Source organism: Eucyclogobius newberryi, unplaced genomic scaffold (assembly GCF_026437365.1).
Source record: "Eucyclogobius newberryi isolate DKJ021-1_F unplaced genomic scaffold, fEucNew1.0.hap1 SCAF_8, whole genome shotgun sequence".
NCBI lineage: Eukaryota > Metazoa > Chordata > Actinopteri > Gobiiformes > Gobiidae > Eucyclogobius > Eucyclogobius newberryi.
In genome coordinates, this window is record NW_027316500.1 from 13,889,534 (window position 1) to 13,901,677 (window position 12,144).

The following is a 12,144-nucleotide window of genomic DNA, read 5'->3' on the forward strand; positions in this document are numbered from 1 at the left end:
TCCTTGAAGTAAATCTAAATGGCTCAGAGTGGTTATATTTCGCTCAAACAATAAATTGAAGCAGACAGTCTGGGGAGAGATGGCTCAAGTTGAGACTAAAGTCATGTGAAGGCTTTCTACTGCTGGCATTTCTCTCAAAGTTATGGAGTGTGGTCAGTCCCAAAAAAAATGCTATACTATGTTTCTGAGTGAGACTGAAAAGTTGCAAGCGCATACAAGAGTCGCTAATTAGGTGAGAGCCTCTTGCTGTATCAGCTGGCCACGGGCGGGCGGCTGGTAATGATACACGTCCACCGTCCCAAAATAGGACGGCAGACTGCAGAAACGCAGGTTGGTCAACATCCATGTGACTCCTTGAGCTAAGAATAACCGGAAACCTTAGCGCATTAACAGTCACCGTGAGGTCAGTGAGCTATCAAAGACACAGTATTAAAAGATCAGATATCTTCACCAAAGGAGGAAATGTAACTGAACATTTGTACTATGCCCATAGTTCTTGTAAAACATTGCAAGTAAAAACAAATTACACAGTACTTAAATTATTTACCTAATTACAGCAATTTGCGAATGTGTTCCTTTCTCTATAGAGGCTCAGCAACAGGTGAAGCATAAAATGGACAAAACATCACTTATATACATATATAGTGATGTTTTGTCCATTTTATAGCAGTGTGTTTTGTATATAAAACACACTGCTATTTCCTCACAGCAAATTACCATCAACCAAGTCTTCAAAGCAGTCAGCGGCGTAAATAATGTCTTTGACTTCCTAACAGAGGACAAACATAAAATAACCTGACTAATGAGGTAGAGAAAAAACAGCATCAAACACATCTGCAGCAGGCATCAGAGCTCACACTGATTCTCGCCTGCAAAACATCTAAAACATTACTGTTACTCTGAGCACTGTAGGAAATGACCCTTTGAGGAAGAGTACGAGCGGCGATGGGTCATAAATTATCTCGGGTTGTACAACCAGAAGGGTGTGGATGTTTTAGATGCTTGTGTCCAGATGTCTCGAATACTGTGCATTATCTCAACTGTTGCTTAATCTGAGTAAAAGGGGAAAACATTCGCCTGACCTACTTAAGTGCAAGTTCTGCATTGACCAAGGTAAGGGAAAAACACTTTCACATGCCAGGACAAAACTAACTATTTACAGTTACCGTCTTGTTGTGTGAAGCACTTTGAATTGCCTTGTGTACAAATTGTGCTCTACAAATAAACATGCCTTGGCCTGGCCTTACTATTATGGAATTCAAAAGAAGCTAACCTTGTTTTCTCAATGGAATAAACTGCACTCTGGTAGCACAGGCCTCCTAGAGAACTTACAGTACATCTTGAAAGAGCATTTGATATCCTTCCAAGTTTATATTCAAAACCTATGTGGATGCCTTTTCTGCGGTGCGTCATGAGCCTCCGAGCGGTGCAAATCTTTTCTAATAAACAAAAGCATATACGCAGATGAGATCACAAGCCATTCCTCCTTAACATTCTCTTGTGGTGTTAATAGCACTCTGTAATGTCGATATAATTCCTCCCCTGTAATATGATTTCTCCTCTTAACACTATAAAGCCTCACATTTAAACACAATTGACCACAAGAAGCCAAGGGCATGTTGGATGAATATTATCCAGTCGTGACAACCATCACTTAAACAAATGAGGGTCAAACTGAACTGCTTAATGTGCGAACACCTTTAAAAATTACAAACCATGACTAATTTGCATCCTTTCTGCCACTAACAGCACTGCCATTGAGCGCTTGTGAGTTAACAATGTTGTCAAAAACATAAATAATGACTCACGCCATGTCTAATTGTGGTAAACATCTGAACATGAAATGCCACACACAGAATGATGTCAACGCTTTTGCTTGATCCAACACATGTGAGGAAACATGTGTCGTCAGTAATGGTCTGTGTGTGGCCCAGTTCATGCAGAGATTCTGTTATCGTCAGCAAGACACTATCACATAAAGCACAGATAATCCTTTGCAGCAGCACTGCTTCCCTCCCACTGTGTTAAAACAAGTAAATAAACATGTCGAAAGAAACAAAAGCCCCTCAGCTGCTGGGCCCACGCTACTGAACACCATTTAAGTGGCCACAAGTGGTTTCTGTTTACTCACCCTTTTGCCCTCTTTGCCTGGCTGACTTAGTGCCCTGGTCATCCCCTTCACAGAAGAAAAGTAATGTCAGTGTTGCAGCATCCATGGATCATATGATTATATAAGTATATAAGATATGTATATATAAGAGGTAGGCAATATATATATATATATATATATATATATATATATATATATATATATATATATATATATATATATATATATATATATATAAATTTTGAAAATAATATTGTGAATGTTGTTTTATCACCCACCCCTAATTACAAGAAACACAGCATCACATTTAGAATAATATCAAATTTGTGTTTTGGTGACTTTTAACTCTAATCAATGTAAAAAATAAACTAGAAAAAGTGTACATTTTTAGATTAAATGTGTAGGTATGCAAATAAAATTGGAGGTTTCATAATACAATTGTGATTCATACTGCATAATGTTTATGCTTCAGCATGTATATTTTGTTTCTTATTACCCCAAACCCAGTCGTAATTGTAACACATGTCCTAAATAGGCCAGTGAACATAGATCAGGTTTATTCAGTGCGAGAAGAGAAAGCACACCATTAAATGTGTTTAACTGCATGCACAGATAAGATGCAGCAGCACTTATAGCTGCAGTCTCACACATGACCAGTTTCTTGGTGACTTCACTACCACGCCATTAATAGGCAATTTGCAGGCTGGCTTGATCAGGGGCTTCGTTCCATTATTCCTCACATTATCTTGATAAGGAACTATTAGCAAGTTAATCAAGGTGTGCGCTGAGTCATGATGTTAGACCACAATTTCGCTGCAAAGATAGACTTATGGCGCTTCAATAATTGCTTGTTCAACATAATGGCTGTCTTTTATCACTTGCGAATATTAAAATCGTCACAAAAAAGGACAAGAAGTGAGAAAATGTTTCACGTTATCTCCCTTGTCTCCTCGAGGGCTGTGTATTCACATTTTTCCGGAAGACCGTCTGGGCATCGCCATCTGACGTAATCCTTCTTCTGCTTGTATTAGTTAACATAGAGCTGCCGACATCGAGGGAAATAAGTTCTACACAAACTAAAAAGTCGCTTTCAGGCATCCAAAGGAATCAGTGCATTGTTGATACGAATTAAACTTCATAGCATTTTAGCGGCAAGACTTTTTCCCTCGTTCTCCACTTAAGCTAACGGAATAAGTGCGAAGTAATAATTGGTCAGGGCGGAAAAAATACGGCGTTTGTATTTGTGTGCATGTTATGTGCAAACGACGTGAAGGAAGTTACCTGATCGCCTTTGACACATTCGTTGTCAGCCTGGAAAACACAACAAAACAAATCAAATCACGTCTGTCTGCACTCGCACTATCTTTATACATGTTTGTTGGTTAAAAGCAGTTGTAACAAATGGTTGAGCAGCAGTTATCCTTGACCACTGTGACCATTTCAGAAGCTGGGCATTGCAGGTGGGATTCCCTCGACGTCCCGCTGGCCAGAAGAGGCCAGACAAGCTGACTATGAACTGGGCGAGAGCAAAGTATCGCCTTTCAAAGTCAAGCCAAATAATGAGTGTCTGCTTACGATTGGCATCCAACACTCTTCCAATGTTGACTTTTCTTGGAAACAGCTGCAGACATGAACATTTAACATATGCTCGTCCCATCAGTTGGATGCGGTGAAATTGAGAAAATATTTACAGAGACAACAAGCATGTGCTATTTGCAGCTGTATCAATTTGAAGATGGCAGTTGTGACTTGAGCTTAATAAATCATCCCTTAGCTTAGGAGCACGGCCTTTCAAATACAGCAATTCCAACTAAATTCAGAAAATCCTCCTTTCCTCACAAACTATACAAACCTCTGTATTCTTGGAGCCAGGTCCAGGCTTGGATAAAATGAGAGTGAGTTGTTTTTACAGCTGTATTACTGACAATACAAGGCATCATATTTGATTCACTGTGGCCTCCAGACCGGACCACACCAAAATGAAAGACTGTAAAGTCACTCTACAGAATTAAGAAAAGGCTTAGTTTTAAATCTGTGACTAAAGATGGATAATTTACTTGTCTTTCTCAATTTAAACTCAGTAACTATGGGATGATGACAGTGTTTAAAGGATACTAAGCAATTTGGACCAGGCTCAATGTATTAGGATAGTGTTTTGTAGGACTTTCAGGCTGATTAGAACTGGCAGTTTGATCCCTTATGATGTGGCCATAATTAGGCAGCTAGCAGCATTATACCTTTAATCTTTTAGCGTCCGTCAGCTCCCAAGCCACTACAGCGCATTGGGGAATTTGAGTTTACATTGTGCGTTCACACTTTACTGTATGTGTTGAAGGGCTGAATATGCCAGCAGTCGGCACAGATGACTGCACATATCAGCCATCTGTTGACACATGTACTGTCAATTTATATGGGAATACGTTTAGTGCACCGGGTTGGAAACATGTCCAGGTCATATCTTGGGTTTTACAAGGCCGATAGAATAGAAAGTCCAATTATATAAGACATAAAGCGTTGTATGGTTTCTTCCAGGTACATGTCCAAGTCTTAAGGGACTGCCACCAAGCCAATAAGTGCATGTCTCACCTATGTAGGAGCCAGCCTGCTGCTGCCTGTCAGCCCACACCTCTGCCTGGCCTTCTGGGACCAGGAATCTCTGCTCTTCTCTGCCTGGCTGCTCAGCTCGATCCCCATCCCTGCCCTGGCCTATCTGCTCCTTGTTTGACCCATTCTCAGACCATGATAATGCGACACGGAGGTTGCTCACCTGAGTGGGTTATACAGTATGCACTCTGCATTTCTCTGGGCACCATGTTGTAACACTCACGCATTATGTTATGCCTGACCAAAAGGTTGTTATATTTGCACAGCTCAATCTAACTGTTTCAGGTCACAACTGTGTGAGTGCATGTTGGCATGAACGCATATAATAATAAGATGGAAATGGAAATTGTGTGAACTTACAGACGGTGGACATCCAGACTGAGCTGCTTCACTCTGATGAGAAAAACGAACAAAAAAGGAATATATTTCAATCTGATGAAACGGCTTTGATAATAATGTACATTACAAATGAGTCAATCCAATTAATCGGCAAAAATATACAAATTATTTGCACCAATTTAAATTATAACCTTAATATTTATAAATTGAACATCTATCTATTGAAAATTGATCAGGAGAATAATGCTGTTTCTTTAAATGTGGCAATGATGATGACAGCAGAAGTGTTCGGGACTCTGCAAAATGGTAAATTGTCCAATTTATGTGTGTGTTCATCCACATCACACAGTTTACCTTTGTATATACTGTAACTTGTTTTAGTGCAGTTTTGATTAGCAACAAACATCATAGCCACTGACAAACCCTGTCCAAAGTTACTCCATTCTCCTACAGTGATATTTAGACAGAAATAAAAGGCACCCTGATAACTTTCACGCTGTTGGAAAAGGGGCAGGTGTGCCGGGTTCATAAGTGTGACAGCTTTAAAATAAACTGCAGGACGCATAAAAGCCTCGCTGTATTAACAATGGACAGGAATGATAACATTGGAGGGCGGCTATGACAAACACAAGGTAGTAAAAAGTCATATAAGGCAAACTAAATTGACCCCCTTTAACACCAATGTAAGCAGTGGTGTTTGAAACGTTTTAAGAATGTTCTTGTGATTTCTGATAAAGCTACAATGTGTTCCACCCAGCTGCCTTTTACGTGCCAATCCCCCACAGCGCTCCAAAACAGAAATGCAATGGACTTTACAAGCAGCTTTTATCAGATGTGAATGAAAGTGGGTGAGAAGAAGAAAAAAAAAAATCAGTCACTTGTGGTTTGCATCCATTTTGTTGTCTAAATGAATGTCACAGCTAAAATATGCCTGTCACGGGATATTCAGAAGACTCATTACTTTTTGGTTCCAAATCTGCTCCCTCTGTCAGTTTCGATACAAAACAAACCAGCAGTGCTCTCCCCGCCTCCTGTACTGAGAAAAACAGGATGAAATAGGCTGCAATTCTCTGTTGTTTTCACAAAAACATACAGGCCTCATTATAACTTCAAGGCCGGCAAACATAGGCAGCACCTAAGAGTTCGACCAAACGGCAAAAATCAACAGCAATGGAGAAAATAAATGACATGCCAACTAATTATATGAAGAAGGGAAAAGTACAGGAAATAATACCGTACATATACACAAGAAGAAACTCTGATAAGACCAATTATTGATGTAAAATCAATTGGTCTTATCAGTGAACTATGCCTAGCCACAAATCTTCACCATAGCAACAACAGGAGACTTGATGTTTTTCATGAGCAACAACTAGTTCCTCTAAAACATATACAAAATAGAAACTGAAAAAAACAAACACAAAATGATTAATATTGGTTTCATATCTTTTTACTCTGAATATTGTTTAGTTTACATACCTGTGGTGTATGTCATGTCAGTCTCAAAAGTGCAGTAACTACTTTACTGCCACAAGGATGGCAAGAATAAATATATATTTCTAAAAAATGTTGGGCAAGATACAAATTGATTTCAGAAAGTGGGTAAATAAATGGTTTTCAGAAAGGTTGCTTCAGTGAATCTATAACAAGTGGAGCACTAAAACTTTAGAGCTCATCCATGACCATGAGTTCCTTCGGAGGGCACACATTGGCAGAGCACGTCTACTCTTGTTTTATAATACATACCTATTTCATCCAAGTCCTAATTGAATCTACCAAAACAGCAACAACAACAACAAAAATCATGTCCTTAACCCTTATACCGGTTGTAGAGATTTAATTATCAGACAAATGTGAAGTGTCTGTAAAAAACAACCACAAAAGAGCAGAAATATTACCTTACATCCTTATTTGAAAGTTTACAACATTAATTTAATATATATATTGAATTTTATACATCTTCAAAACAACATATAACACACACAATATTATCTAAATGTTGATATTTTTCCCACCTCTAAGAACAATGGCTAACACCGTAAACATCTCAATAATTAAAACCTACTTTGTTGACTTTGTAGTTGACCTTGACTTAAACACGTAGTATTAGTTTGATAAATAAACTAATCACGAGTCCCACATTTGCTATCTCAATGTCAGGTTTGTTGTAAAAGGAAACATCTCCATAGACTCATTTAAAATGATGTATTCACAGCTATACGCTATCCCTGAAGGCACTCCACTTTGAGAGTCTAAATGCATGCTCCCTTCTCCTTTGGGCTTTAGTCCCATGAAACTGTTCAGAGAGGCTCAGATAAAGGGATTTTGTTGGCTATGTCCACTTCAGACTGCAATGAATATACAAACAGTTGAAATTGGAACATTTACCATGGGCTAGACTGATTCTATATGGTCTTCATACACACAAGTATCACTTACAGCAATGACAATACTGCTGTCTGGCAATGTTTGGTGTGATAATAACAGCACTTGGAATAGATGGGCAACATAAAACACTGAGCAAAACTGAGCCCACCGCCTGTGAATGGCAAAATGAACTAATAGTAGATTGTCATTTAAAACAGAAATAATGAAAGGTGCTATCATTTCATGTAATCTTTTGTGTTTAAAGGCTCTTGACTGGCCCAAAGTCCAAATGAGAGGAACAGGTAACAGTTTAGAAATAAAACAACACCACTCTTAGACTGATAACATCTCTTACATATAAGTAAATATTATCTTCAAAGTTTAGTTTCTTCAAATGCCGATTACGTTTCTAATCCCTCCATTTATCCATCTCAACTCTGTTTTAAGGTACTGCCTTTTCATATGAGGGAATTAAAACTAATTTCACTTTCCCTATTATTGTGTTACTAATTATTATAATTAGGCTCAGCAGATTACTTAACTATTTTCTGAAAGGGATTGCACAACAAAAAGGTAGATACATACTTTGAAACAAGGTTAGTATGGTAAGAAACCATCAATAATTGGGATCATCCTCAACTAATAGATAATAATAATCATTATCTGGGCAACACTGACATGCATGAGGTTTTATTACTTTTATATGACACAGAAAACATCACTTGTTTTGAGTTTTGACTTCAAGATGTCCTTAAATGGCATCATGAGTTTATCTAGGTCAATCTAATTCACAATCTCACACCTTACTGATCAATCGAAAGAATAATTGCTAGACTAATTGATTAAAAACAACAATCCTCAGATATTTAGGGGACATATTATGCAAAATCAACACTAATTTGCTTTTAACAGTGTTTTTGATTGATTATTATGAGTATATATATATGAGTCGGTGTAATCCCTCATTCGTCCAGGCGTGTTCCATAGTAGAAAAAGCTTCAGTTGTAGTCATCTGGACTCAGTTTGAAAAAATAGACGTTTCGACTCTCATCCAAGAGTCATTGTCAATAACAGAATTTAGGTCGAGAACTCCGATATTAATACTGTTCTGTGGTAAGACCCGCCCATTGGGAGGAGCCTTCCTGAAGTAGAAAGAGTTGTTTGTTTCAACAGAAACTCCCCCTTGTATCTACCGAGCTAGCCTATTCAGAATCTTAATGGGCTATTAGAAACCTCTTTGTCTTTGTGAGACCCTGGCTCAACCACCCTGAGTACCTGATTAGCATCTGAATGTCCTCTACCTTTCCAGGGGTTCAGTAACCCATTATAAATAACAGGAAGATGAAACCTAAGCCCTCCATTTCTGTTTAAAGAAGGTCTTTCTTTTTTAACAAAAATAGCTTCCTTGACTCCTCTTTCAAACCATCTTTTCTCCCTGCTTAAAACCTTCACCTCACCGTCTTCAAACGAGTGATTAGAGGCTTCAAGATGGAGATGCACGGCGCTCTGAGGTCCTGAACTAGTATTTCTTCTGTGCTGATAAAGCCTCTTGTGTAGAGGCTGTTTCGTCTCACCTATGTAACGTTCTTTACAGCTTTCTTCACTGCATTGGATCGAATAAACTACATTGCTCTGTTTTTGAGTCGGCAACTTGTCCTTTGGGTGAACCAGTTTTTGTCTTAAAGTGTTTCCTGGTTTAAAATAAACAGGGACTTCGTGTTGTCTAAAAATTCTCTGCAGTTTTTCCGACAGGCCAGACACATAAGGGATAGAAACACCCTTCCTTCTCTGTTCAGTTTCCCTTTTGTCCTGCTTCTTGGTTCTCTTCACTCTGTTGAGAGCCCAAGCGGGGTAACCACAGGCTGAGAGGGCATTTCGGACATGTTTTTCCTCTTTCTTCTTGCCCTCTGAGCTGGTGGGCACACCTTGAGCTCTGTGTTGTAAGGTTCTGATCACCCCCAGCTTGTGCTGTAGTGGGTGGTTGGAACCAAAGAGCAGATACTGGTCCGTGTGTGTAGGTTTCCTATATACTTCTATTTGGAGTTTCCCGTCCTCTCCTCTGATCGTGGAACAATCAAGAAAGGCCAAGCGATTCTCCTTAGCGTCTTCTCTTGTAAACCTGATATGTGGGTCCACCGCATTGATGTGATCAGAGAAGGTTTCCAGCTCTTGTTTCTTGATTGTTACAAAAGTATCATCGACATAGCGGAGCCACAGTTTTGGGGCTATGCCTGAGAATGAGGCCAGTGCCTTCTTCTCAAAGTGCTCCATGTACAGGTTGGCCACTATGGGAGAGACGGGCGAGCCCATGGCACAGCCATGAATCTGTCTGTAAAATTGTCCCCGGAAACTGACACCTGAACACATATGTAAACTGTTGGACATCTGTCTGAACACCACTTACTTTCAATTCCGGGGACAATTTTACAGACAGATTCATGGCTGTGCCATGGGCCCGCCCGTCTCTCCCATAGTGGCCAACCTGTACATGGAGCACTTTGAGAAGAAGGCACTGTCCTCATTCTCAGGCATAGCCCCAAAACTGTGGCTCCGCTATGTCGATGATACTTTTGTAACAATCAAGAAACAAGAGCTGGAAACCTTCTCTGATCACATCAATGCGGTGGACCCACATATTAGGTTTACAAGAGAAGACGCTAAGGAGAATCGCTTGGCCTTTCTTGATTGTTCCACGATCAGAGGAGAGGACGGGAAACTCCAAATAGAAGTATATAGGAAACCTACACACACGGACCAGTATCTGCTCTTTGGTTCCAACCACCCACTACAGCACAAGCTGGGTGTGATCAGAACCTTACAACACAGAGCTCAAGGTGTGCCCACCAGCTCAGAGGGCAAGAAGAAAGAGGAAAAACATGTCCGAAATGCCCTCTCAGCCTGTGGTTACCCCGCTTGGGCTCTCAACAGAGTGAAGAGAACCAAGAAGCAGGACAAAAGGGAAACTGAACAGAGAAGGAAGGGTGTCTCTATCCCTTATGTGTCTGGCCTCTCGGAAAAACTGCAGAGAATTTTTAGACAACACGAAGTCCCTGTTTATTTTAAACCAGGAAACACTTTAAGACAAAAACTGGTTCACCCTAAGGACAAGTTGCCGACCCAAAAACAGAGCAATGTAGTTTATTCGATCCAATGCAGTGAAGAAAGTTGTAAAGAACGTTACATAGGTGAGACGAAACAGCCTCTACACAAGAGGCTTTATCAGCACAGAAGAAATACAAGTTCAGGACCACAGAGTGCCGTGCATCTCCATCTTGAAGCCTCTAATCACTCGTTTGAAGACGGTGAGGTGAAGGTTTTAAGCAGGGAGAAAAGATGGTTTGAAAGAGGAGTCAAGGAAGCTATTTTTGTTAAAAAAGAAAGACCTTCTTTAAACAGAAATGGAGGGCTTAGGTTTCATCTTCCTGTTATTTATAATGGGATTCTGAACCCCTGGAAAGGTAGAGGACATTCAGATGCTAATCAGGTACTCAGGGTGGTTGAGCCAGGGTCTCACAAAGACAAAGAGGTTTCTAATAGCCCATTAAGATTCTGAATAGGCTAGCTCGGTAGATACAAGGGGGAGTTTCTGTTGAAACAAACAACTCTTTCTACTTCAGGAAGGCTCCTCCCAATGGGCGGGTCTTACCACAGAACAGTATTAATATCGGAGTTCTCGACCTAAATTCTGTTATTGACAATGACTCTTGGATGAGAGTCGAAACGTCTATTTTTTCAAACTGAGTCCAGATGACTACAACTGAAGCTTTTTCTACTATATATATATGAGTTATTCTGCAATTTAGGCTCGAAAGCTCGGAAAATTCCTGCTTTCACCTTCCCCCTATTGTACTTAGTTATGATTATTTGAAAAATGAAGACTCCGACAATACGCTTCTCTCTACAGTGAAACAAAACTATGATGAGAACATAGTTTATCAGTTCGGTAGTTTTGAACGGGAAATCCATGGATCTGTTTCTATTACTAAGCCGGTTTTCGCTGAACATAACGTAAAATGGTGGGTAGTACCTGAAGAAAAAGCATAACATGTCTCCTTTAATAACACAATCGCTACAGCATTTGTCAAGTGCAATAGTAAACCTCAGCATAATTATGTTCTGGTTGCATGGCAGAACCGCGCAGGTGAGAGATTCCCATGCTGAAGGAGACATATGCCGTTAATGCCACGTGGCCAGTACTTGTTTACGCCGCGCGCACATGTAGGTTTTGCCAAAGGACTGTGGCTGTCATTGTGCCTCAGGAGACGACCTAGAGACGTTGGACAGGAGTGCACAGGCTGGGGGCAAACTCGGCATCTCTATGGAAACGGTGAACGTGAACGACGGGAGGACAGGGCAGATAAAGAGTGATGGTGGATGAATGGGCCCTGACGTGTATTGACAGGCTAAATTTGCAGCGTGCCTTGTTAGGTGTGACACATTTGGGCCAGCGGCTGAGTCCTTAGAACAGGTTAAAGCCAGAAGGACCTGAACGCAAGGGAAGGAAAATTATGTGTCAAATATCAATGAGTGTGAAATGGTGGATAAAATTCAAAATTTGTGCTGTGGCTTCAAATGTTCGAATTTTGATAGTTATAAAAGGAAAACAATCATGTGTGTGCAATAACAGTACTTCAACTACTATTATTAATACTCTAAGAATTTGAGTTGTCATGAATCAATTTCATGCTAAGGAAAATAATTCATATTAATTTTGATAATAGACA

The 12,144-nt window shown here is 39.9% G+C and overlaps 1 protein-coding gene across 4 annotated transcripts in view; it reads right to left on the bottom strand.

Annotated features, from left to right (window-relative positions):
• The window catches only part of LOC140350759 (uncharacterized), a 117,217-nt gene that overhangs the window by 74,217 nt on the left and 30,856 nt on the right, over window positions 1–12,144 (bottom strand). For 3 of the 4 annotated variants that reach the window (XM_072436237.1, XM_072436236.1, XM_072436239.1), the window contains exons 10-12: window positions 5,075–5,107; window positions 3,392–3,421; window positions 2,132–2,176 (exon numbers count right to left, since the gene is read on the bottom strand). The exons of the other annotated variant lie outside the window; for it this stretch is intronic. In XM_072436237.1, the coding sequence (XP_072292338.1) occupies window positions 2,132–2,176; window positions 3,392–3,421; window positions 5,075–5,107 (108 nt within the window). The remainder of the gene's footprint in view (window positions 1–2,131; window positions 2,177–3,391; window positions 3,422–5,074; window positions 5,108–12,144) is intronic. 4 annotated transcript variants of the gene reach the window in all.